Here is a 25,598-nt window from a genome sequence, read left to right on the forward strand (position 1 = left end):
CCATTCCTTCTCTCATACCAGCACCATCCGGCAGATTTGGTGATTTTTGTTTTCCTTCCCCCACTGCCAGCAACTTGATTCATACTTAAGTATCACAGTTAAAAACAAGAGAGAGAGAGAAATTTCTTGATAATTTTTTGTCTCCCTTTAACTCCCAAGCAAGGACTGTGTCCGATTCATGAATGTGTCCCTAGTATCAGGCCTGACATCCACTGGGGGGGGAGGGGTGTTCATAAACTGTACAGAGGGTTGGATATTTACGTCTTCCATCTGCAATGACCTGAAGACTTCTGAAATCAAGGCCCATGGACTCTGGATGAACTTAAATTGGTGGGTGCTGGGGGGAAGTTGGGGGACATCCCCCCTAAGGCTCCTCATTGACATTGAAAATTTCAGTGATATGTGTGTATGTGTCCAGGTGTGTTATCTATTACTGTGGGTGTGTGATGTGAATCTCAGTGTTCCCTGTGTGAGACTGTGTGTGCACTGTAACCTCTCATGTCTGAGTGTGAGCCTCCGGTGTGTGTCTCCAGGGTCTGTGAGTCAGGAGTGTGAGTGTTCTGTGTATCTAAGCAACTGTGTGCATTACAGAGGGCGTCAGAGTATATATACAGCAGGCCGTTTGAGGATGTGAGCAGTACCCCCCAGGATCCCCTCAGCCCTTAAACAGTTCAACTTCATTCTTCCTAGCATGGTTGTGCCTGCCCCGCCTGCTGCTGCCAGCTCCCTCTCCAGAAGCTATAATTAATTGCAACAATTAAGTGGAATCTCGCAGACAGCCACCCCACTGGGAATTACTTTAAAGCGCTAACGAGGCTCCTTGCAGACAGACACACACACACACACAGTGGGATTCAGGCTCCCCGGAGGGCAGGGACTGCCTGCGAACAAGTCACACAGCTGAGGGCACAAGATACTTTGCCCAGCTCTATAATCCTAGGGGGGGCTTCATGCTACTTCTAGTCTTCTGATTTCTTTCTTTTTAAAAGTATTATTAAGGGGCGCCTGGGTGGCTCAGTCAGTTAAGCATCTGCCTTCAGCTCAGGTCTTGATCCCAGGGTCCTGGGAGGGAGCCCCATGTCCCTGCTAAGCAGGGAGCCTGCTTCTCCCTCTCCTTCCTGCTCATGCTCTTTCTTCCTATCTCTGTCTCTTTCTCTCAAATAAATATTTTGTAAAAAATAAAAATAAAAGTATTACATGAACAGGTAAGGTCTCCCACCCACAGGAACTGTGGTGGAACTACTTACTGACCCCCAATATTCCTTCTCTCCAGCTTCTGCGGTATAGGAACTTTTTTTTTTTTTTAAAGATTTTATTTATTTATTCATGGGAGACATAGAGAGAGAAAGAGTCAGAGACACAGGCAGAGGGAGAAGCAGGCTCCATGCAGGCAGACTGCGGTGGGACTCAATCCCGGGTCTCCAGGATCCCTCCCTGGGCTGAAGGCGGGACTAAACCACTGAGCCACCGGGGCTGCCCGATATAGGAACTTCTGATATTTGGGGAGGAACATGGCTGCCCAGAATAAAAACTACATTCCCCGGTCTACAAGTGGCCAGGAGACAAAATTCTGGCCAAGGAAACAGAAACATGTTCTGAGTTGCACATATTTCTTAAGGGCAAGAGGTGTCCTTCCCCTTCCCCTCTCGATGTTGCCTGGAGCTGACAATGTGGGAATTACAAGAAGGAAGAGCAACAAGATACATGTATGGAGACTGGCCTCTGACACAGAGGGATCACCATACCAGCTCTTGGTGGTTACACGAGACTTTACATGAGAAATAAACTGCCTTATTTAAGCCACTATTATTGTGGGCTCCTTTGTTACAGCCGCAAAGCATTACAGTAACTAATAAAGGACAAAAAACAGTCTCATGGGCCCCCAGCTATCAGGTAAGGAATAAAGCCTCGTCCTGCCCAACCTCTACCTCATCCAGCCTATTTCACCCTCACCTATCCCCACCCCCCACGCCACATTCATCAAGTCCTCCAACACCTCTCAGGTTTCCAGGAAATTTAATGCATGAGTCTCAAAAGTCAATAGCAAGGTGAATAAAATAAAAATGGGCTCGGGGAAGAGGGCCATGGGCACACACAGGGAGGGGCAATGAGTAGGCCAGTTAGTTGGAGCTGGGGGATGCCTTTCCTCAGGTGTCACATCTCATCCAACCCGTAGTCTTCCTCAGGAAAGTCCCCCACTGTCACAACCGATGGCTTGACGAAGGCGCCGTACTTGGCCTGGCATTCGAAGTAGCGTTTCCCATTCACACTGCAGGGCAACGTGGGGAGGCAGTGGTCAGAGGGGCCCCAACACTGCTCCCACCCAGGGATGGGTGGGATGCCAGGATGGGCAGGCTCAATCCAAATGCACTTAGACGCAGAAGCACACGTATGCACACATAGATGCCTGAATGGGACCGTTCATTACCTGCCGTCGTTCTTCCCTAGGGGCTCATCATAGCGGACGCCAATCCAGTAGCCAGGCTTGAAATCTGTGAGTCCTGTCCAGGGAGGAAAGCCCAATGAAACTTCTAGCTGCAGTTCATCCCAGATTCATGCCCACTGACTCAGTATAAAGCCTATCCTGGCAAAAACCACTCCTTGCTAGCACCCAGGGCCACCTCCATCTCCTGCCCAGACTAATATGATAGCCTCCTTCATTGGTCTCACTGTTCCTAGCTCAGATCCACTTTTTTTTTTTTTTTTAAGATTTTATTTACTTATTCATGAAAGACACAGAGAGAGAGAGAGAGAGAGAGAGACAGAGAGAGGCAGAGACACAGGCAGATGGAGAAGCAGGCTCCACGCAGGGAGCCTGATGTGGGACTCGATCCTGAGACTCCAGGATCACGCCTTGGGCTGAAGGGTGCTAAACTGCTGAGCCACCCGGGCTGCCCTTCTCAGGATCGCTATTTACTCAACATCCTCACTCAGAGGAGTTTTGTAAAAATTTAAAGGAAACAGCACTGCTACCTTGCCTCAAATTCCTCAAAGGCCGCCCATCCCATTCGGCATAAAATCCACACTGCTTACGATCAAATGATTTTTGACGAGGGTGCCAAGACTGTTCAATGAGGAAAGAACAGCCTTTTCAACAGATAGTTCTAGGACAACTAGATATCCACACTCAAGAGAAGGAAGTTGGATTCCTATCTCATGTCACACATGCAAATTAACTCAAAGTAGGTCTAAGACCCATATGCAAAACACATCACTATAAAACTCTTAGAAGAAAATACAGGAGTAAAACTCTGTGACCTTATCTTAGGCCCTGGCTTCTTAGATATAATACCAAAAGTGTAAGCAACAACAACAAAATAAATTGGGACTTTAAAATAATTTTTTTTCTTAAAGATTGTATTTATTCATGAGAGACAGAGAGAGAGAGAGAGAGAGGGAGAGAGAGAGAGAGGCAGAGGGAGAAGCAAGCTCCGTGCAGGGAGCCCGATGTGGGACTCAATCTTGGGTCTCCGGGATCACACCCTGGGCTGAAGGTGGTGCCAAACAGCTGAGCCACCCGGGATGCCCCCAAAAATATTTTAAATGTTATGCTTCAAAGGACACGATCAAGAAAGTAAAAAGACAACCAACCCACAGAACGGCAGGAAAAAAAAAAAGGAATGGGAGAAAATGTTTGTGAATCATATATTTGATAAGGGAATTTTATCTAGAATATATAAAGAGGGCAGCCCAGGTGGCTCAGTGGTTGAGCGTCTGCCTTCAGCCCAGGGCGTGACCCTGGAGACCTGGGATCGAGTCCCACGTCAGGCTCCCTGCATGGAGCCTGCTTCTCCCTCTGCCTGTGTCTCTGCCTCTCTCTCTCTGTGTCTCTCGTGAATAAATAAATAAAATCTTTTTAAAAAAATAGAATATATAAAGAATTCTTAAAACTAGGTAAGGGCTGAACTGTGTCTGCCAAAACTTACACGATGATATCCTAACCCCCAGTACTTCAGAATATGACTGTATTTGGAGACAAGGTCTTTAAAAAGGTGGTAAAGTTAAAATGAAGCCATTAGGGTGAGAGATATAATCCAATCTGATTGGTGTCTTTATAAAGAGGAAATTCGGACACACAGACACCGGGGATGTGCCTGCACACAGAGGGAAGAGTGCTGATGAGGACATGGAGAAACCAGAGCCCTCACACACTGCTGGTGAACTATGGTGTGGTACAGCTGCTCCAAAGGTTAAACAGAGCTACCGTGTGACCCAGCAATTCCACTCCTTCTGCAGAGAAATGAAAATATGTGTCTGCACAAAAACCTATTCAATGTCCACAGCAGGGGCACCTGGGTGGCTCAGGGGTTGAGCATCTACCTTTGGCTCAGGTTGTGATTCCAGGGTCCTGGGATCCAGTCTCGCACTGGGCTCCCCACAGGGAGCCTGCTTCTCCCTCTGCCTATGTCTCTGCCTCTTGTGAATAAATAAATAAAAATCTTAAAAAAAAAAAAGAATGTCCATAGCAGTATTATCCATAATAGACAAAAAAGTGGAAAGGACTCAAAAATCCATCAGCTGATGAACGAATGTATAAAATGAGGTGTACCCAACCAATGCGGCATCATTTGGCTATAAAAAGAGACAAAACAGGACACCTGGGTGGCTCAGCGGTTGAGCGCCTCCCTTCGGCCCAGGGCATGATCCTGGAGTCCCGGGTTTGAGTCCCACATCGGTCGGGCTCCCTGCATGGAGCCTGCTTCTCCCTCTGCCTGTGTCTCCGCCTCTCTCTGTGTGTGTCATGAATAAATAAATAAAATCTTAAAAAAAAAAAAAAAAAGAGAGACAAAACCCTGACATAGGCTACAACACGGATGAAGCCTAGGAACGAAGTGAAACAAGCCAGTCACAAAAGACCGCCTACTATAGGATTCAGTTTATGTGAAACGTCCAAAATAGGGTCTACAGAGTCAACATCGACTAGTGGCTGCCCAGGACTGGGGGAGTCGAGGCTTCAGAAATGGGGAGTGGCTGCTAATGGTTATGGGGTTTCTTCCCGGGGAGATGGAAATGTTCTAAGACTGGTGACGGCTGCACACTTCCGTGAGCACACGTAAGACCAACGACTTGTATACTTTAAGTTTCACGGTATTTGAATTACACCTCAATGCAGGTGTTATAAAAACAAACCCCTCCCTGCTCCCCACTGTCTTCAAGGCCCTGCATGTCCACGTGCCCGTGCTCCTGCCCAGACCTCACGTCTTACCTCTCCCCCCATGTCCTCCCCACTCCCCACTCCCGCTGACTTCCTCTCTCCCCCTTGGATGGGCCCAGCCAGGCCCAGCCTGTCCTAGCTCCTGGGCCTCTGGGCCTCTGCACTCACCATGCCCTCTGGCGGGAGCACTCGACCCCCTCCTCACCCTTTCTCTCACACAGCGCCCCCCCTCCCAGGAAGCTCCCCCCATCACCCACAGGAGGGCAGGGCAGAGCAGGTGCTGCCGCTCAGCTCACACAGCCGGGCCCCTGCCTCCCCCATCTCAGCTCTGACCCTGCGCCCTGTGCATTCACCTCAGAACCAGCCCCTCTGGCCTCCACCTCCTCTCACAACCCCACTGTTTTGCCTCTGTCCCCCACTTCCCTGCCAGGAACACTCTGGGCCATCACTGTCATTGCTGGGTCTGTCTTCCTGACCAGCCCGGCCTGGGATCTCCCTCAGGGGCCCAGTCTCCAGCATCGCCCACCTCAGGGCTGAGCACAAGGCCTCAGTGGGCCACGTACCTACATACATGACGGTGCCCCGGCGAGGGGGCTGCCCAGGCGCCCGCACTTCACAGCGGCTGCCCACGGGGATGGCACTGGCCTGGGTCTTCTCCTCGTTCAGGCGCTGGGAGGCCTCGGCCTCCTGCTGTGCCCGCTCCTCTTCGTTGTACCGGCCCAGCTTGCTGCGCTTCAGGAAGGAGCGGACGGAGTCTGAGGGCGGGGTGGGGGACAAGGCTTAGACTGCTTGCCCTGGTCTCATGGGACAACTTGCCACCCACGCAGGGCCAACATTCAGAAGAAACTCTTCTGTTCTGGCCCCCTGGGCCTCCCCACAATCTAGATGCTGCCTCCTGTCTTCCCATGACCCCACCTTCCCACGTCCCTTCAGCATCATATTCCCTCCACCCAGCCTCTCGTCTCACCCGCTACACATCCGATCTGTTCTGCTCATGCCACCGTGTGACACTAACTCCCCCACTACGTGTGACCCCCCTTAGACTCCCCTCTCATGCTCCCTCTGCCTGCCCACACTCCCTCACACCTCCCAGCCCCCATTCATACCCCACGCCCTGTGCCCCTGCAAGCCCTATCTGTACCCACAACAAACCCATCCCACGCCCTCCATCTGCCATGTCTGTCTGTCCCCACTGCCCACACCACCGGCCCCCCTCCCCTGTCTGCCCCCCACCTCTGTCCACTGGCACAGACTCCTTCTGGCCCCCACAGGCCCCCATCCAACCTCCTGCGCCTGTACCTTGCCTCTGGTCGTAGGCTTCTTGTGAGATCTGGTATTTCTCCACCTTGGACACATCCTCATACTCCCCAAGGCGGGCACCACTGTGGTCAATGACCTGTAGTGAGGGGAGCGATGTCAGGGGGGATCCAGCCTGGCCTGGGAGGCTTGGGATACTGGAGGCAGGGGTTGCACACTGGAGCATTCCCGGGATTTAAGTCTCTCCATCTAGGAAAGACCATATTCCTCTACCCTCACCTTTACCCAGGGCTCCTCTCCTCTCCTGAGCCCAGCAGAAGGGGTGAGAACACATGTCCACACTGGCCATCTCCCCTCCCTCGCCCCCATCCAAGCCCTCAGAGGCTGGATCTGGACCCAGACAATCCCCACATGCTGCCGCCAACATCACTGGTGGTCCAAGATCATTGGAATGGAAGACAGAGCTCAAGTCTTGCTCATGAGACTTCTGGGCAGCACATCTGTCCCTCTCTGGGTCTCTGGGACCCTCCTAAGCTGGACCCAACCTCCGGCCTCCCCTGAAGCTTCTCTTCCTATCTGTCCCCCCAATATTCACTCACTCACTGCTGCTATGCTCTTCTGTAGCCCCAGCTGGGCTCCGTGCTGGGTGCTAGGGACACAAGCTCATCTGCTGGCAGCCCGACCACAAACACATGCACGTACTAAACACCAGATGACAAGGTGCTACGTAGATAAATACCACCAAGAGGCTCAGGAGCATGAGAGGGTGGTCAGAGTAGGTTTCCGAAGGGAGGGGATGTCTGAGCCAAGGCCCAAAGGCTGAGAAGGAAGGACAGACACCAAATCTTGGTGCAGAAATGACCTTAGCCCTTTTCAGGAACAGCAGGGATGCCATCGTAGCTGGAGCGGAGACCCAGGGGAAGGTGGGAGACACAACGGGTCACTGTGGACTTTGGTTTTCACCCAGATCGAGATGCAGCCAGGGAGGCGCTGAGCCAGGAGCGCCCTGACCCAACTCGGAGCATCACAGGCTCCTTCTGGGGAGCAGACTGCAGAGGGCCCAGGGGTGAGAGGATGGAGGCTGGGCCAGGGCAGGGGCAGTGGGGGAGAAGAGTGCTAGTCAGGATCACTAAGAATTTCTACTTTCTATATTAAAGATCTTGTGAATTTGACGTGGGTATTATTATAAGCAAAAAATGTATATAACGTTATATATATGTGTGTGTATATACACACATAAATAAACATACACACACACAGATATATATATATATATAAACATTTTAAAATTGTTTTTAAGTTGGGACGCCTGGGTGGCTCAGTGGTTGAGCATCTGCCTTTGGCCCAGGGCGTGATCCCGGTGTTCCGGGATCAAGTCCCACATTGGGCTCCCTGCATGGAACCTGCTTCTCCTTCTGCCTGTGTCTCTGCCTCTCTCTCTCTCTGTCTCTCATGAATAGATAAATAAGATTTTTTTAAAAATTGATTTAAAATAATCTCTATGTCCAACATGGGGCCTGAACTCACAACCCTGAGATCAAGTCACATGCTCTACCAACTGAGCCAGTCAGGCACTTCAAATATATAGGTAAAAAAAAACAAACAAACAAAAACAAATATATAGGTAATATTTATAAACAGAAAAAGAATTTAAAACAACAAAAAAAAACCTCCCCAGAGGCTCTGCCTCTGGGAAACCTTCCTCAAATGACCTCAGAAGTTAAAGGCATGTCTACACCTGAATCCATGTGTGAAAACCTCTTGTTGGAGGATGCCATGACCTACACCCGACCCACCAGTGTGCGGAGGCTGAGGCTGCCCCGGTCAGCCCAGGGACTCCGTCCTGTGCCCAGCACGATCCTGACCCATTCCCACTATGATCCAGGCCCCACCGCACCACCTGGACGGTGGAAGCAGCCCCCTCCAGGTCTCCCTACTCCTCTTGTCTTCTGTAGCCTGCTCCCCACACACAGAGGGAGCCTACGAACATCTGAGTCAGGCCAGGACTCTGCTGCCTCGGAGCCCTCCCCTGCCTCCCCTGGTTCCCACTTCCCCCTGCCAGAGGAGAGGCCCCTCTTCAGCTCCTGTACCTAACTGAGCTCCCTTCCACCCCATGTTTGCACATGCTGGGCCATTTCCTGGAGTGCTCTTGTCTCTTCTTCAGTTTTTTTTTTTTAATATTTTTTAAAATTTTATTTATTTATGATAGTCACAGAGAGAGAGAGAGAGAGAGAGAGGCAGAGACATAGGCAGAGGGAGAAGCAGGCTCCATGCACCGGGAGCCCGACGTGGGATTCGATCCCGGGTCTCCAGGATCGCGCCCTGGGCCAAAGGCAGGCGCCAAACTGCTGCGCCACCCAGGGATCCCTCTCTTCTTCAGTTAACTCTTCCTATTCTCCAGGTCTCTGCTCAGGCGTCACCTCTTCCAGGAAGTCCTCCCAGACCTCACTGATAGGTCAAGTCCCCCAGTATCGGCTCTCTCGGCTCTGTGATCTCTTCCTAATGGCCCCCGTGTCTCTGACATTTCATGTTTCTTCCTGTGAATATCTTGCTAACATCTACCTCACACACTGGACAGAGCTAAAAACAGAGACCTCTTCAGACTTGGCCTTTGGCATGACACAAATGCTCAAAAAACACCTAGGAGGTAAAAAAGGAACCAGTTCTCTGAGCATACTGACTCCCACAGTCATGCAGACTGAGGCGATAATTCTAACTATAGTTCATTCTTAGGAAAATAAATTTCAGTAAGTTTTTTATTTTGCAAAGTGAAGTTAATTACACCATTTTCTGAGTCTTATTTTATGGATTCAGTTCAGTATTCAACAATGATTCATTGAGCATCTTCTCTGTCCTCGGCATTATTCCAGCTGCTGGCGGAAATGCACAGTATGTTACAGGGTGCTAGGAGCTAAGGACAAAAATCAAGTAAAGTGGAAAACAGAGAAGATTTAAATTTCATACTGAGATCTATGAAGGCCTCACATTTGGAGGGTGACATTTAGTGGAGGGGGCGCCTGGGTGGCTCAGTTGGTTAAGCATTCAGCTAGGGTCAGGATCCCAGGGTCCTTGGATCGAGCCCCACATCTGGCCCCCTGCTCAGCACGGAGTCTGCTTCTCCTTCTCCCTCTATCTGCTCATGCTTTCATGCTTTCTCTTTCTCTCCCTCCCTCAAATAAATAAATCTTAAAAAAAGAAAAAAAAAAAAGACTGGAAGGGTGGGGTGAGCCATGTGAAGCCATATAAAAAAGAACGATGTGAGTGTGGGGTACACAGCATATGCAAAGGCCCTAAGGTGGAGGTTACCTGGGATACTGGGATGTCTGAGGAGTAAGGGGGGGACAGAGAGGAGGATGTGAGTTGATGCATGCAGAGGCCCTCCGTGTTCCAACTTCTCCCAACAGGTCCAGTCTCATCACTTACCCTGACCCCCCTCACACTCTATGCTGTTCCCTCCACCTGGCATGCCCCTCCCGCTCCTTATCTTAAGTTGTCCTTTCCTCATCTTTCGGGTCTCAGCTCAGGCATCCCTTCCTTCAGGAGGCCCCTTCTGATACTTCTAGGAGGAGTGTCAGGCACCTCTCTGGGCGCCCCCAGTTCCCTGGGCCTTTCCCAGCCCGGATCGGCCCCCTCTGCTTGTCACTGTCCAGAGATGGCTAGGTGTCTCTCCCTGCTGGACTGGGGGCTCCACGAGGGGAGGGCCTATCCTGGTTATCACACAGAGCAACGTGCAGCCAAGTATTTGTTCAATAAATAAATGAATGAGGGGGGTCTCACGTGGATGCGGCAGCCGTCGTCTACGGGGTACGAACCCAGCAGCGCATCCTCCTGGTCCAGCTTGCTGTAGAACTTGTCGTCAGCTCCATACAGCTCCAGTTCCATGCAAGACGCAGGACTGCCCACCACCAGCTCTAGTTTACACTGCGCGGGGAGCAGCCGGTGGAAGCCGGTGGAAGCCGTCAGCGGCCCCACCCTCTGCCCGGGGGCTCCACCCCTCGCTACATACATTCGCAGGTTTGTACTTGCGAATTTATTTATTTATACATTTTTTAAAGTAAACTGTACGCCCAACGCGGGCCTCGGACTCACGAGCCGAGATGGAGAATCGCCAGCTCTTCCAGCTGAGCCCGCCAGGCGCCCCGAGGGTCCGCCCCTTGCAACGACCATCACCCCATCCCCGCTCCTTCAAGGGACCCACCATTTAGGAGCCACCCGGTTATCCTTGGCCACGCCCTATGCAACCTCTAATTTTCCCTGGCTTCGCCCCCCATTTCTGGAACTTCAGGTTCGCCCCCACCCCATCCGCCCGCGGCCCAGCCCCCAGGCGGTTCAACCCGGGTTGGTCCCGGCCCCTCCTCGCGGTCGGGAAGCCCCTCCGTGCCTTCCTCGCCCCGCCCCCTCACACCTACGCCCCGCCCCCGGGCCCCGCCCCCACGGCCACACCTTGAACTCCGCTATGGTGAGGCTGCGACTGTACCGCTTTTCAGAGCGGAAGCTGTTGAGAGAGCTGCTGATGAACACGGTCACGGTGGGCGCCGACAAGCCCGTCACCTCCATCTCGCCGCGCCCTGCCGGGGTCCGCAGCCCGGTCGGTCGCCTCACACCGGCTCCGCAGCCGCCGCCGCCGCTTCTGGGATATCGGCCCCGCCCCCTGCTCCCGACCCGGCCAATCCTCGCCCTCCCGCGAGCAGGGCCCGCCAATCGCCGCCGTCCCTTTCCACGCCAGGAAGAGGCCTCCCCCGTGCTCTTGGGTGGGCCCAGCCAATCCCGAGAGGCCTTCCATGGAGCACAGTTCTTCCAATAGCCGCCCGGGAAACGGCCCGGCGGACGGAGGCTGAAGCCCCCAGGAAGGACTGGCAAGAGTTACCTCGTCCGCGCATGTGCACTGGCCGTCAGCCAGGGACTGCAATGGCTTCATTCATGCTCCGCGCCTTGCTTATTACGAGAAGCATCGTGTTCCTGGCTCTCGTCCCATACTGCTCTACAAACTGGGGAAGCGAGGCTCGAAAGTCGGAAACAATTACCGCAGGATATCGGAAAAATTAAAGCAAGTTGTTAATGGAACCTCGGCCTAGAGAGACAAGTTCAAAGCCACTGGGAGCCGGTGCACGTGTTAGCCCCGCCCCGCCGTAGCGCGAAGCAACTAGGCGTGACCCTTCCCGCGACCCGTCGCGCGGCGGAGCCAGGGCGCAGGGCTCGACGGGCCCGGCGTCGCTATGGAGCCAGACGGGACCTACGAGCCCGGTTTCGTGGGTATTCGATTCTGCCAGGAATGGTGAGGCCGGGGCTGCGAGTGCGCAAGGGGAGCAAGTAACGGCCCCAGGACTGACCTCTGGCTTCCTCCTCCCCGCAGTAACAACATGCTTTATCCCAAGGAGGACAAGGAGAACCGCATCCTGCTCTACGCGGTGAGCGCGGGCGGCCGCGGCGACGGGGTCCCCCCAGAACGGTCCCCGGTTCTCGGCGTGGCCCCAACCTACTCCACGTGCCCCTTACCCCTCTCTACGCCCCCTTCGTGTTTTGGTCTCCTTTTCTATCCCCTGGGTGAACCCTAGTCTCTTGTGTGGCCCATCCCGGAGGTGATTCCCAACATACTCCGTTACCCCAACTTGGAGACCCCGTGATTTAGTCATGGCCCAGCCTTCCCTTCCAGTCCCCCCCGGATCTCTCCGTGACCCCCTCCCGCCACGCTCGCCCTCTCTAGTGCCGGAATTGCGATTACCAGCAGGAAGCCGACAACAGCTGCATCTATGTCAACAAGATCACGCACGAAGTGGAGTGAGTGGCAGGACTAGAGCCTGGGGACGGGGTTGTTGGCTGGGGAGCCTCATCTGGGCCTAACTATTCACTTCTGCTCCCCCAGCGAACTGACCCAGATCATCGCCGACGTGTCCCAGGACCCCACGTTGCCGCGGACCGAGGACCACCCGTGCCAAAAGTGAGCGCGCTGTTGGTGCTGGGGATGGAGAGCGGCTCGTCCTTAACGGGTGGACGGAGGAGGGGAGGGTATGGTAGGCTGAGGGGCTGCCTGTCCTCCCAGGTGTGGCCACAAGGAGGCGGTGTTCTTCCAGTCACATAGTGCCCGGGCTGAGGTGAGTGGCAGGAGGACTTTGCGCGTCGCAGGGTTGGCCCTCCCCGGGCAGGGATGCCAGTATTGGGGGGAACCTTGCCCTTCCGGGTGTCCCCCTTCCCAATGGGGAAAGCCCCTTTGCCTGTTATCTCGGAGTGAGGGTCTGCTGGATGTTCTGTGTTGTACCCTTCTGTGAGGTCCAGACCCTTCCTAACTGCAACCTTTCTGCCAGGACGCCATGCGCTTGTACTACGTGTGCACGGCCCCACACTGTGGCCACCGCTGGACCGAGTGAACTATCCTCCCCTGTGTGTAATAAATACTGTGTTTTGTGCGTGCATTTCCTGCATTTATTTGCCTCTCGTGAGTTGTGTGGGATGCACATTCTCAGGCAGCGTGATGTAGAGCACGGTGCTGCACGTAGGTGTCGGGCCTCGAGCAGGTGAAGCCACAGTCCTCACACACATGCAGCTTCTCACGGCGCTCACGGTAAGCATAGCTGGCCGGCTGCCCGTGCACCTTGGCGAGATGAGCTTCAAGGGAGCAGCGCTGTGTAAATGCTTTCCCGCAAGCTCCACAGCGGAACGGCCGGATCCCTGTGCAGAAGGGCAGAGGGGGGAGGACAGACAGGGGAGTGGCCTCCAAACCAAAGCCTTCCCACCCTGCCTTCCAGGAACATTCCTGCATCCCGAATCCTAGTTGTCCAGACTCCTCTGCCCACGTCCCGTGTGCTACCTCCACCCAGTGCAAACATGGGCCAGACACGTGTGTTCCCCCTCTGCTCATCAGGAGTTTCCTTCCCCGGGGGTAGAAGGAAGGACGCTTTGCCTTACATCTTTCTGTTTAGGACCTAAATCATGTAACTACTACGGTCTTCATCTGTACCCCTCAGCAGGCTGCTACCCTGGCACCACCTTATACCTACTGGCTGGGATCCTTAAATAGGTTTTCCAAGCCTCCTGGTGGCTGAGTCTCCACCCCAAAAACACAAATGCTGGAAACTCCACATCCTGGGGACCTTTCTCCCTATTTTGTTCCCAACCTTCCTGGGGCCCAACCGCCTTTCCCTATCCCTGCCCCTCCTCACCAGTGTGAGTCCTCATGTGACGCTTGAGGTCGAAGGCATCGTGAAAGCCTTTGCCACAACAGCGGCACACATGGCGACGTGCAGGGCTGTGGCACTTGAGGTGCCGTGTCAGCATGCGCTGCAAAGGGAAGGCCTTGGGGCAGAGTGGGCAGCCAAGCGTCCCGGGGCCCCTGGGACTGGAGGCCAGACTGCCCTGCCTCGGCTGTGGGAGGCACATGGGAGTTAGACCCCCTGGGTGGGGCAAACGGAATACCTAGAACCAGGAACCAAGGAGGTCTGGGAAGGCCCGAGACTGTTCTTTGTGTGTGAAAATGCTACGCTCTCTCCAAGGCCTTCCCTGGCCCTTCCCCATTGCCTTTACCCTGCTTTATATTTCTCCATAGCACATCTTCCAACATAATATATATTTTTCTAATTTTATTATCTATAGCTATAGCCCCCACCAGCTCCAGGAAGGAATGAGTTTTTGTCTCATTCCTGGTAAATATCCATTGAGGAAAGCCGTTCCTGGCTTTCAACAAATACTGATATAATCTCAGTCACATATATAATCTGGCTAGTGCTTTCCTTCTTCCAGGTCATGCACAGCTGAATACCCCTTCAGAGGGTCCCCAGCCTTCCCCCACCCCCCATCTTGTTCCTGTCACTTTTGTCTGATCTGACATAAAGCAAATCACCATCCACTTGGCTTGAATCTTGTTTTGCCCCACTGGACAGAGAGACCTCTGGGGGTAGGAAATGTGGCTGCCCGCTCGGGAAATGGTGCCTGGGCTGAAGCCTAACAGTGAGCTCTATTAAGAAAGGAAAGGCATTTCCAGCAGAGAGAACAATAGATGGAAAGGTCCTGAGGCTGGAGAGGCATGTGCAAATGGGCTCAGGAAGTAAGGGGCAGTCAGGTTCTGTCTCAGCTGAGAGTGGGCAGGGATGAAACTGAGCAGGGTCCTGTGGTCCAGCTGCAGACTCACCGCCGCCCAAGAGTCCCGGAGGCCAGGAGATTGGCGTGCTGGTGGGCCCTGCTGGTTGCTGCAGTCTGAGGAGAGAAACCCAGATGGTGATGCTTTGTGTCTCACCTACCCTTCACCTCCAGGCCCAGTGAGGGGCCCACCTGGAACATAGGCATCTCCTCGAAGCTGGTCAGGCAGGTGGCCCCAGTTGGGTGGCTGTGGACGCCGACTCCTGACCAGGAAGGCACGGGGCATCACCTCCAGGAATGGTAAGATGGCCTTAGACGGATGCCTGCCTCTTCCACTTGCAGGCACACCTCAGCCCCAGGATGACTAGGAGGGGGAAGGGAAGGAGGGAGGAGGGAGCCTTGGAGGAACCTCATTCTCTCCATGCAAATTTTGTGACCAGCCCAGGGAGCTGACTTAGCTGGCTCCAGTTACCTCTGCCCCAGGACCCACCGTTCCTCTCCCTTCTACACCAGGTTCCTGAGGGCACTTTCCTGCCACCAGGGGCCTGCCAAGTGCTAGGACCCCCCAAGACCATAAGCAAGGGCAAGATTGGAGCCTAGACAGCTCCTGGAAGGGGGAAAAAAGAGACTGGGGGGGGGGGGGGCTGTCTTCTCAAAGTAGCAGCAGGGCCCAGGACCTGAGGGTCTGTTTGCCAGGCAAATCAGCCGCCAATCGGACATCCAACAGCCTGCTTGGTTATTCAAATCACAGCAGCTGTCTGAGGAAGCTGAGGGGGTGGGGTGGGGTGCTGTGATTGCTTGCCCCAGAGGGTGGAGGGACAGTAGGGTCCAGCAGGTAAGGACAAAGGGAGGATAGAGGCTATGCATCTTCCAACAGGAGGCTCTACTTCTCAGATTCTCAGACGCCCAGAGCGGACGTTCAGGCCAGAAGCTGTTGAGGTGTAGCAGGTATTAAAATATTGGTGCGTTAAAAAAAAAATAATAATAAAATAAATAAAATATTGGTGCGTTAGTAGCCCAGCTCCTAGTGCTTGCCTGCCACACCACTTCCCCACTGTCCCACAGTCCAGGAGCCAGAGGGGGTCACCTGACACAGCCAGGGCCTCCCAGAACCCACCCCCACACACTAGCGAGTGAGTCTTGTTCTAGACTGATCGTTGTCTGACTTCTTAACCAGTGGTTAAGGATTTTTAATATTCTCTGTGCAGTTACTTCCTCTCATTTATCCAGTCAGCAATTTCCTGAGCTCCAACTATGGGCCAGGCTAGCTCAGCACTAAAAACGAGCACATAACTTAGCCCACGGGGGAGACACACCAGTAACAGCCCAGAATGACAGGTTATGATGGGGGATACACAGGCAAAGTGATTCCAACTGCAATAGAGAAAACTCATGGGGCTCAAGGGAGCCCAGAAGAGGCTCCTGATCCAGCCTAAATGTTCAGAGATGACTGCTGGGGTGTAGCTCTGGAGGATGAGGTTTCTGGTGAAAGGGGGAGGGTGTTCCAGGCAGAGGGAACAGTCTAGACAAAGGTTTAGTGATGAGAGCAGTGTTATTTCTTCACACTCCCTAAGCGTCAGTCCTGCTGATTCATTTGGGGCAACAAGGGAGGCAGAACTGACAGCCTATCAGCCCAGAGCTTTGCCACTTTATCTCTACAGGACCCAGGCAAGTCACTTCTTGCTAAGCCTCAGTTTCTTCGCCTGGAAAATGGGACAAATGTGTCTCCCTATCACTGGTTTGTGTCAAAGATCCATGTAGATCATGTGGGGAGAATGCTTAGCATGCAGCATATGAACAGGGTGGTTGTTAGGAAGGCTTGAGGGGTAGCTAGGCAAGCATCTGAGTTTCAATCAGCCCATCTGGAAAATGGGGTTTGAAGTGTCTCCATCTCACAACTGTGGATTTCACACAGCCGTGGCTGTCCAGCGTGGGAGCACAGGGCGGAAGTCACACTGATGAGCTGGCAAATGGTTGGGGGGAGCCATTGTCTCTTTCCAGGTGCCCAGGTCTCCCTGCCCAGCACCATGTCTCTTGGGGCAGCTGGTTCCTATAATACTGAAAACACACTAGGGAAGAAATCCAGGGCTGGGGAGCTGGATTGCCCCCAGGCCCTCTCTGTCCCATTCCTCCCCGCTCTGCATCCTGGGAGGCTGACTGGGGTGGGCCACATCATCTGGGCTCCCATGCCCCTGGCTCCCAGGAGGACTTGGACAATGGGGAGCCCCCTAGAAGATGGGGGAGCAGATTCCCCCAACTCTTTCCCTATGGAGTTGCCAGGCACTCGGCTCCCCTTAGGGCAGCCCGCTCTCCAGGCCTGGCTCTTCTGGGTCCCACTTTGCCCCCTTGTGGCTCCAGCTCTCCGGGTACCAGTCCAGGATACTGTACCAGCCCTGTGATTTCCTGGTTCCCTGCCCACTTCTTTGCAAATGATCCCTTCACCAAACTGTCTTTGAAATACCCCATGTGTGGGGCAGCCCGGGTGGCTCAGCGGTTTAGCACCGCCTTCCGCCCAGGGCGTGATCCTGGAGACCCGGTATCGAGTCCCACGTCGGGCTCCCCGCATGGAGCCTGCTTCTCTCTCTGCCTTTCTCCTGTGTTTCTCATGAATAAGTAAAATCTTTAAAAAAAATACCCCGTGTGAGCATGCTGGCCTCTTCCTGCTGGGACCCTGGGTCCCCAAACTGCACGCGCACACATTCATCAGCAGTGGCTTCTTAACCAATTTGTCCAAGGAGAGTCTGGTCTTTCCAGGGCTGAAGAGCTTAGTATTTTTTTTAATTAATTTATTTATGATAGTCACACAGAGAGAGAGAGGCAGAGACACAGGCAGAGGGAGAAGCAGGCTCCATGCACCGGGAGCCCGACGTGGGATTCGATCCCGGGTCTCCAGGATCGCGCCCTGGGCCAAAGGCAGGCGCCAAACCGCTGCGCCACCCAGGGATCCCTGAAGAGCTTAGTATTAAGTGGAGAGCGGTAGACACACTGGGTCCTCTCTACAAGCCCCCCTCCTCTTGGGCTGAGAACCCTTTTGTTTGAACAGTGGTATGTCCAGGACAGATGGCTGGTCCAAGCAAGTCAAAGCAATCTCCATTCTTTTTGCCCCCAACTACTCTAGAAGGGGAAGGGTCTAGGAAGGCTTAGGACTTTCCTCACTACCCTGGCAGCTGCCCTCCTTTGGGCCTGGTTGGGTGAGGGCGTACTGCTGAGTGCTGGTATGGCAGCCGTATGGCGGCCAGGAGGGCCTAAGCTGGAGGTGGAACTCCAACTCATAGGGTAACAAAGCAGGAACATAATCAAGAATAACAAGTATCCCTACAGCTTGGACCCCCCCCAAGCCAGCTGTTTGCTACGTGGGACTCGAAGGATGCAGGTGAGAGGAGGGGTACATTCCACAAAGGCTCAAGATGGTCTTCTGGGTGTTCAGGGGCCTAGATGCCAAGCCTTGCCTCAAGGATCTTAGAGGACTGTGGCCAGGCAAGGCAGGGGCAAGGAGAATGGGTCCCCAGTGGCCTGTAACCTGTGGGGCTGGGCAGGGAGTCTCCGGTGGGGCAGGGAGAGGGACTTCAGGAAATAATACTGGGCATCTCCTTAAATACCAAGATCAGGCATCTGATTTAGGGGGGGAAATTGTGCTGTGAAAGTTTCTTGGATTTAAAGGTCATAAAGCAATGAAGACCCCGCCCCTTGAACCCCATTCTTCCTCCCACCTCCTCTCTTGCCTTCTTCATTCCGGTCACATACATTTGACCCCCTCAATGCGGTTGCATTGGCTATTGTCTGCTTGGATACTTCCCCAAGATGTCTATGTGACCTGTGCCTTCTCTCAAAGGTCACCCCGAGAGGCCTTCGCCGGCCCATCAACCAGCAGTTAACTCCCTCAGCTTACCCAGTTCCACAGATATTTTAATTCCTATTTGGTCTCTAGAAGGCTAATGCCATGAGGGGAGATGCTTTGCTGGTCTTGTTCCTTATCCTGTAGATGTAGACAGATACAGGTACCCAGCAGAGTTTTTTGAACGTACAGTTGGTGCTGATGTGTGTCAGTGTTTAGGGAGACAGCAGAGGACCATGTTCTTATGCTGAAGGGTCTGGCTCTGGCACTAGGCAAGTCCAGGTTTGAGTCTCAGCTCTGTGGAATCCGGGGCAAGACTGGCTCTCTCTGAGCAGAGGAAGTCAGGCAAGTAGTGGTTCAGGCCACAGCAAGCCACGTGGCAAGGCTGTGTTTTAGGAGGGGGCCCTGCCCTTGCTGGGTTCCTCTTCATAGAGAATTGGGGCAGTGGGGGCTTTTGTGGTCACAAGAGTGGCCTTCTTGGCAGACATGCCACATGGCTAGATGCCAGCCGCCTGGGGAAGCTGGTACCAGAGCTGGCAGCTTAGGAGATGAATCTGGATGTAGTCTTCCCACTGGACAAAGAATAATTTGTCCCAGCTGCTGGATGGCCTGGGCATGCGGCCCGACTGTCCAGTCAGTGGGCTTGCTGGTCTCTCAATCCCCCTGTCACAGATGGGAGACAAAAGCCTGGGCTTGGCCTGGCAGTGGTGTAGCAGGTGTGTCCTGAGCCAGGGTCTGGCACCTGGTGACGGCAGTGGCTCCAGTACATTCTGGGGCACTGGTAAGGGGCAGAGGAAGGGTGTGCCCTCTCCTTGGGGAATAGTTAGGCCCCACCTTGGGGAATAGCAAGGACCACAACTGATCCCATAGTGGCTCAGCAGAGATGGGAGACATGGGATCCAGCTGTTGGGATCATCATTACTGCAGTTCCTGTATTTCTTGGGAATGTTGGTCCCATTGACGGAGTCCTGGAACAAGGCAGGGCACTGGGGCTGACATCCTCCAGGGGAGACAGGCAGGGGACAAGCAGGTGAGGGTACAATGCTGGGCAGCCAACACCTACGGCACACAAATTTCACCCCTTCCAGGGTTTATCCACCTGTATTCCCTGGGCAGTCCACCCTGCCCTCCTTCCCCGCATCCGCCTGAGGGAGCTCTGCGGATGCACCCTGACAGGCACCAGGAACCATTCCTCAAAGTTGTCAGTTTATTTGCTTCAGACACCGATTTCCTCTGAAGTGGCCAGGCTGTCTTGGGAGTCGGGGGGAGGCGCCAGCCCTCAGTGCCCCCGGGCCTTCCTCCGCACAGCCTGCACCAGCAGCTCTGAGTAATGTTCCAGCAGGGCGTGCAAGTCTGGGCTGGCCAGGGGGCACAGTGTCGGTGGGGAGGGGGAGCCCAGGCCAGGCTGGGCCTGGGGTGGGGCCACATCACTCCTCAGCAGCCAGCTGTTGGCCTCTAACTGGCTATGGATCCAAAGGAAGGTGGAGGCCAGCTCAGTCCGTGCCTGCCGCTGCTGATCAGTGCTCATCTGGTCGTTGGAGACCACCTGCGAGGGGTACCGACCTTGTCAGGGGCCACCACCCAGCCAGCTCAGGCAGGCTGTCCCAGGGAGCCCCCTGGCCCATGCCTCTGACCCCGGGGCTCGGCTCACCAGGTTGTAAAGGTCCATGGCTTCTTGGAAGGCAGTCTGCAGTCTGTGCACGATGGTGCTCACACTGCTTAGTTCAAGGGGAGTTGGGGGCAGGAACCTCAATGGCCCCCCAGGGTCCTCCCAGTGTCCAGGGCCGCCCTGGACCAGACTGAGCGCATCTGGGGTTAGAGGGGAGGGAATGAGAAAGACACCTCCGCTTTCCAGCTGGTCTCAGAAAGGCCAGGATGGCTGGCTGCTCTCAACTGCTGTCCCTCCGCCTGGAACACTTCCCTCGGTCCCCTGAGGCTCACTTTCCTCCCGCTCTGCTCAAGTGCCCTCCTTCTCCAGATTGAAGACTTTTCTCATTATCCTTCTCTAAACTGTAACCACTGCCTCCCTGCTTGTTCCCTAAGCCCTCTCTCTTATTTCTGTCCTTAGCACATACTCCTTCGTGACACACTAAACACTTTGTTTCATGTCTGGCTGTCTTCCCAGTTAAGGGGTCAATTCTTTGTGGTCTTGTTAACCACTGTGCCCCAATGCCCAGAGTCTAGAACAAAGCCCAACATGTATGAAGTGCTCGCTAAAGATTTAAGTGAACGAATGGTGCAGCCCCCGTGGCCAGGTCAAGTGCCCACCGTTGGAGCAAAGCCAGCTGTACAAGGGATGAGCCTTGCCTAAGAGTGGTACTCACCAGGGGCGGGCTCCAGGAGGGAGGTGACGCTGCCAGGGACCCCGGGCCTGGTCTCTGGAAGTGAGGTGCTGTTGGGGTGGGCAGGGGTGTTGGGGGACTCAGGGACCAGGAGCCTCGGGAGAAAGGTGGAACTGTGGAGCCCCAGGGAGCTTGCATCCACGGGGCTGGGGACTGGGAAGGTGGCTGTTGTGACGCTGGGCTGGGTGGCCACAGGATCCAACGGGGGAGGGGGCAACAAGAGCCTGTCGCAGATGCTTGACAGGGTCAGCTTCAGGCTGGCCCGGGCCTCGTGGTTGCCCCCTAAGGAGAGCAAGGCAGGTTCTCGGCCCTCGCTGTTAGAGCCCGGTGCTGCCGCGGTGGGGATGGCCTGGAGCTCCTGGCCCAGGGACACCAGTTCCCCAACGGAGGACGGCCTGGGGAGGGGCCTGGCCAGCTCAGCCAGCACGGGGCCCTCACTGTCCTCGAGGGAGATGCTGCGTGACATCTTGGCGCGGGAGCTCGCAGCAGCCGCCATGTAGGAGTGGGAGGAGGGGCTGTGGACACCCTGAGTCAAGCCTGGAGTGGGCAGGGCTATGGGCGTCAGAGGCTTCCTGTCAGCAGGCAGCACTGAGGAGGGGGCACAGGATGCCAGGCCTGAGAGGCAGGGGGCTGTAAAGGAAGCAGCCAGCTCACTCTCACACCCCAGCCAGAGAGCCAATGTGAGGGGCCACCCCAGGAGGCTGCAGGGGCTGAGTGGCCTCTGCCCATCCCTACTGCCCCATAGTTCAGATGGGCACCGGGGCCATTTGCTGAGATGCCCAGGGCTGTTTATCTGCAGATGGGGGCACTCACTCAGTGGGAACCAGGCCTCCAGTGTCTCAAGGGGCTCCTCAGCCTTTTTCCCAGTGAGGACCTGCAAGCACAACCAGGAGGTGGGGACAAGAAGGCCTCCTGCTCCCAGCCCTAAATCCTGAAAGAAGTGGCCCCATACTCACGCTGGTTCTGCCTGGGGAGGTGTAGCCAGCGCCTACTCTCAGAGGCTCTGCCCTGGGCTGGCTGCACCCAAGGTCCGTGAATTTGACCTCTGGGGACTTCACCAGGTGCAGGGGCAGTCGGGGAGGGAAGGTGTGGGTAAACCTGTGGGAAGGAAAGCAGGGGTTTGTGGCTGGCCTGGGGGCTCCTGAGGGGACACAGTCCTGTCCTGCGAGAGAGAGCGAGCTTGGGTAGGAGGGGCACCTGCTCCTACCTGGATGTTTTCTGGAGACGTGAGAGGAACTGAGCTGAAATGCTAAGCCGGGGATTGAAGAAGTCTTCAGCCTCAGGGGCCTCCAAGTCTCTCAGGGATCCATGGAAGAGCTCTAGAGGAAGAGGCCAACGGAGCCCTCAGAATCCCTCCAGCCGCCCAGCCCTGAGCCCAGGAAGACCCACAGACCAGCAGGTGGATCCCCAGAAACGCCCTCAAGAGCACACACCCATGCCTGGGGAGCAAACACAGCATGGAGAAGAGCCTGCGTGGCTCAGTCCTGAGGATAAAACGCAAGCCCTCCTCCACCCTTGCTAGCCATGCAGGGAAGCCCTACCCACCCTACCCGAAACACCCATGCTTTGCCCAGCACTGGATGGCCTGCCCAGGCAGGGCCCTACCCTCGGGGTGTGCGTCAGTAAGTGTCTCGAAGTGGTGGCGGAGGAACTTCTCCTGCTCAGGGGTCTGGGGCAGGGAGCCGTTGGATATGCCCAGCACCTCGGGCTGGGATAACTCTTCTGTGGTACCTGGGCATCCTGGGGAGAGGCGAAGGGGAGGCGAGGGGGCGGGCAGGAGAGAGTCAGGAGAGAGGTCAACACCATGAGTCATGGCAGCCGCCCAGACAAACAAGCTAGACGCATAACAATGGAGAGAGCTGGACTGGCCCATCACACACCCTGCTGCCACTAGACCGAGGAGAGGCTAATGGCTCTGTCTCCCCAGCGAGGAAATGGAGGCTCAGTGGTCATCAAGTACAGGGCTGATGTGGGGAAAGTGATTATACCTCATGACCATCCCCCAGCCAGTCCCACACCTCGTCTTCCCCATATCTGGCCCCTGCTTACCTGGTGTGCGGGGCATCATCATGTTAAACCGAGGGGTTGGCCGGGGAGGGGACGAATGGATGGTGGTGAAGCTGCACTCCAAGTCGGCCTCTGACTCCCCCGAGTCTGGAGGGGCAGAGCGGGAGTCAGGAGTCCAAAGCCAGGCCCTTACTGGGTGAGTCAGGTAAGTGGCTCAGCTTCCCAGGGCTTCAATTTTCCCATCTGGAGAACGGGGGTTAATAATATCCTCTCTCCATTTTTATGGACCAATAAGTTCTTTGAGGAAGCGGCAGGGCTGGGCTCCTGCCAGTGGGCAATAGGGCTCCAGAATCCTCAGGTAACAGAAGGGACCCATGCCTGTCTCTGTGATAGACTCTGAACTTCAGGAAGACGGAGTCAGGTCACCATTAACACCCAGAAGGGGGCCTGGCTGGACCAACAGATTGCTGCAGGGTCTCTGCCTATCCCCACTCACCTTCGGGTGGGCTCCGATCCTTTGAGCTAATGGAGGAGCCTCTGAGGTAGGAGTCACCCTGCTGGTCTCTGGGCTTCCCCTTCATGTCCTTTGTGCAGTAATCGCTGCAGTGGGGGTGAGAACATACTAGTAGTAAAGAGCTGGCCCCCACCCTGAACCCCCAGACATCTGTGCTCTGCTCCTACTGGGAGCACAGCCTCGCCTCTCCTGCCTCCTGCGCAACCCGGGCCTACTCCACTCCCACAGGCCTACTGGGAGTGCAGAGAGCAATTCTTCCAGGGCATGCCTATCAGCCCAGGCCTCCCCTCTCCAATACCGTAAGGCTTCCCTTGGTGCAAAGGACACCCACCTGTCTGTCCCTGTGACTGTCACCTCTGCCTCCAGGGAGTAGATGATGAGTTCACTGTCCTCAGAGGACTCCCGCTGTAGGGGCAAGAAGGAGGGGTGCCCACAGCCATTCTCCTGGGGGCTCTCCGACTGTGGGGTGAAGAGAACACAGCCATCTAAGGTAGCCATGGCAACTGGGGCCCTTTGAAAGCCAGCAAATGGGCCACCAACACCCACAATAACAGGAAAGATGTGCTGGCCACTCACGGGAAGCCAGGGCCTGGCCCCTTATGTGCTCATCTTGAGCTCATTCTGTGCTCCTTCTGCACGACCATCAGTCAGCCCCTTTACACGTAAGGAATTGGTATGGCTCCAACCCTCCAAGAATCTGTTTGAATGACGTTTAAGAACAAACTAATCCTTGGTGAGAGATGAGAAGACTGCTCACCACAGGTGGGGGTACTGATGAGGAGGGGACACGGGGGGGGGGGGTCTTCCAGGAGGTAGAAAAGACTCTATATTTTGGCCTGGGTGGGGGGCACATAGGTGCATACATAGGTAATAATTCACCAAGCTGTATACCTAGGGTTGGTACACAAAAGCGCATGTGTATTATTCCACAATAATAAAAAAAGAAAGTTTGTACAACAGAATAAAAACTAATTTTGTTTGGAAAATAACAGAACAAGAGCTAAAGTTGCTTCAGGACTTCTGAGGGCCCAGGCCCTATTCTCAGCACTGGATTCCTATCAAAGCCCTCTGAAGGCTTTCTTTTTATGACTATTTTTTAGAAATATATATATTATATATATATTGGTTATCTTTTTTTAAATGACCATTTCTTTTTTAACAGCAGAAGCCTAGACAAGCCTTGTGACAAGTCACCACACAGCCAGGAAGGGGTAGGGCCAGGGCTCTATCGCTCAAATGCCCCCAGCCAGGTATAGGCCTGTTCTCGGGCCCAAGCTTTTAACCCTCAAGCGACCCACCCCCAGGCTCCTAGTCTGCCCTGGGAAGTCTCACTTACCCCAGGCCCAGGGCCTCACCCTCTCGCCCCCAACCATGTCATGTAATCATCTTTCACCCCCTAGAGTGGGACGGGTTAGCCTGATTTTCAAAAGGAGACTGCCGAGGCCCCGAGTCCAGGGTGGGCAGTCACAGTGCAGGGCCTGTGGGCTGGGCTGGGCGATCTGTACCTCACTCAGCAGGCCTGCCAGGCTCTGGGGCTCCACTGTATCCAGAACAGAGTCCTCCAGGCTCTCAAGCTTCATGGGGGTGAAGTAGCAATCCAGGTCCTGGGCATCCAGGATGGTCTTGAGGGGCTTCTGGTCAGCCCGCTCTGCCCAGCGGCCATGTGGCTTGTAGCTGCGCTTGGCATGGAAGGCTGAGCCATCTGTCACATCGTCGTCTCCTAGCTGAGGGTGACAGGGGATGGTCAGACAGCTGGCCAAGAGCTCACCAACTCTAATGGGGCCCAGGGACTCTGCATGGACTCCATCCAGTCTCTTGGCTTTATTTTTTATTTATTTATTATTTTTTTAAGACTTTATTTATTCACAGGAGACACACAGAGAGAGGCAGAGACATAGGAGAAAGGAGAAGCAGGCTCCCTGCAGAGAGCCCAATGCGGGACTTGATCCCAGGACCCCGGGATCACAAAGGCAGACGCTCAACCGCTGAGCCACCCAGGCGTCCCTAGTCTCTTGGCTTTAAATAGCACTCAGCAACAACTTCCAGATAAACGTCTCCAGCCCGAACCTCTGTTCAATTACAGAAGTGCATACGCAACTGCTTTCCGTCTATATGGATTCTTAGTGATACTTCAAAGTAGGCATTTGAAAGCAACTCCTGATCTTTCCCCCAGATCAGCTTCTGCTGCAGCCTTCTCTGTCCTATTCCCACTGGTGGCTCGGGCCCTAAACCTGGAGATCACCTCTCATCCTTCTATTGTCCCTCATACTCCATACTGTATTTCTTCAGCAATTCTCTCAGCACTGCTATCCCAACAGCATCCAAGATATGGCTACTTCTCTCACCCTGGTCCTGCCCAGTGTGGCCTCTGAAGAAGACTGGCTTGAGAGACAGTGGAGGGTGGGTGTTTCTGAGAAC

The 25,598-nt window shown here is 54.6% G+C and overlaps 4 protein-coding genes across 4 annotated transcripts in view; 1 reads left to right on the forward strand and 3 right to left on the reverse strand.

Annotated features, from left to right (window-relative positions):
- Nucleotides 1-1,999: 1,999 nt before the first annotated feature.
- On the reverse strand, nucleotides 2,000-11,506 carry TBCB (tubulin folding cofactor B). The gene is made up of 7 exons (XM_038529225.1): nucleotides 11,280-11,506; nucleotides 10,856-10,980; nucleotides 10,190-10,333; nucleotides 6,455-6,551; nucleotides 5,719-5,910; nucleotides 2,429-2,501; nucleotides 2,000-2,269 (listed from the first exon to the last, which is right to left on the reverse strand). Exons 1-7 carry the CDS (start codon nucleotides 11,290-11,292, stop codon nucleotides 2,155-2,157), a joined length of 759 nt encoding a protein of 252 aa, XP_038385153.1. The 5' UTR covers nucleotides 11,293-11,506; the 3' UTR covers nucleotides 2,000-2,154.
- On the forward strand, nucleotides 11,205-12,822 carry POLR2I (RNA polymerase II subunit I). The gene is made up of 6 exons (XM_038529227.1): nucleotides 11,205-11,687; nucleotides 11,766-11,820; nucleotides 12,117-12,190; nucleotides 12,276-12,350; nucleotides 12,453-12,504; nucleotides 12,715-12,822. Exons 1-6 carry the CDS (start codon nucleotides 11,629-11,631, stop codon nucleotides 12,775-12,777), a joined length of 378 nt encoding a protein of 125 aa, XP_038385155.1. The 5' UTR covers nucleotides 11,205-11,628; the 3' UTR covers nucleotides 12,778-12,822.
- OVOL3 (ovo like zinc finger 3) lies at nucleotides 12,635-19,364 on the reverse strand. Its single transcript, XM_038529226.1, has 5 exons — nucleotides 18,372-19,364; nucleotides 14,675-14,846; nucleotides 14,535-14,599; nucleotides 13,570-13,771; nucleotides 12,635-13,078 (listed from the first exon to the last, which is right to left on the reverse strand). Exons 2-5 carry the CDS (start codon nucleotides 14,766-14,768, stop codon nucleotides 12,870-12,872), a joined length of 570 nt encoding a protein of 189 aa, XP_038385154.1. The 5' UTR covers nucleotides 14,769-14,846; nucleotides 18,372-19,364; the 3' UTR covers nucleotides 12,635-12,869.
- Nucleotides 19,365-19,510: 146 nt separating this feature from the next.
- WDR62 (WD repeat domain 62) overlaps nucleotides 19,511-25,598 on the reverse strand; it is a 47,537-nt gene continuing 41,449 nt past the window's right edge. Inside the window, exons 22-32 of the mRNA XM_038529217.1 lie at nucleotides 24,686-24,904; nucleotides 23,512-23,639; nucleotides 23,163-23,266; nucleotides 22,709-22,813; nucleotides 22,265-22,399; nucleotides 21,867-21,978; nucleotides 21,616-21,757; nucleotides 21,473-21,533; nucleotides 20,642-21,289; nucleotides 19,969-20,126; nucleotides 19,511-19,863 (exon numbers count right to left, since the gene is read on the reverse strand). Coding sequence (XP_038385145.1) covers nucleotides 19,597-19,863; nucleotides 19,969-20,126; nucleotides 20,642-21,289; nucleotides 21,473-21,533; nucleotides 21,616-21,757; nucleotides 21,867-21,978; nucleotides 22,265-22,399; nucleotides 22,709-22,813; nucleotides 23,163-23,266; nucleotides 23,512-23,639; nucleotides 24,686-24,904 — 2,079 coding nt within the window. The 3' untranslated portion in view covers nucleotides 19,511-19,596. The remainder of the gene's footprint in view (nucleotides 19,864-19,968; nucleotides 20,127-20,641; nucleotides 21,290-21,472; nucleotides 21,534-21,615; nucleotides 21,758-21,866; nucleotides 21,979-22,264; nucleotides 22,400-22,708; nucleotides 22,814-23,162; nucleotides 23,267-23,511; nucleotides 23,640-24,685; nucleotides 24,905-25,598) is intronic.

The sequence above is a fragment of the Canis lupus genome, chromosome 1 (genome assembly GCF_011100685.1).
Source record: "Canis lupus familiaris isolate Mischka breed German Shepherd chromosome 1, alternate assembly UU_Cfam_GSD_1.0, whole genome shotgun sequence".
NCBI lineage: Eukaryota > Metazoa > Chordata > Mammalia > Carnivora > Canidae > Canis > Canis lupus.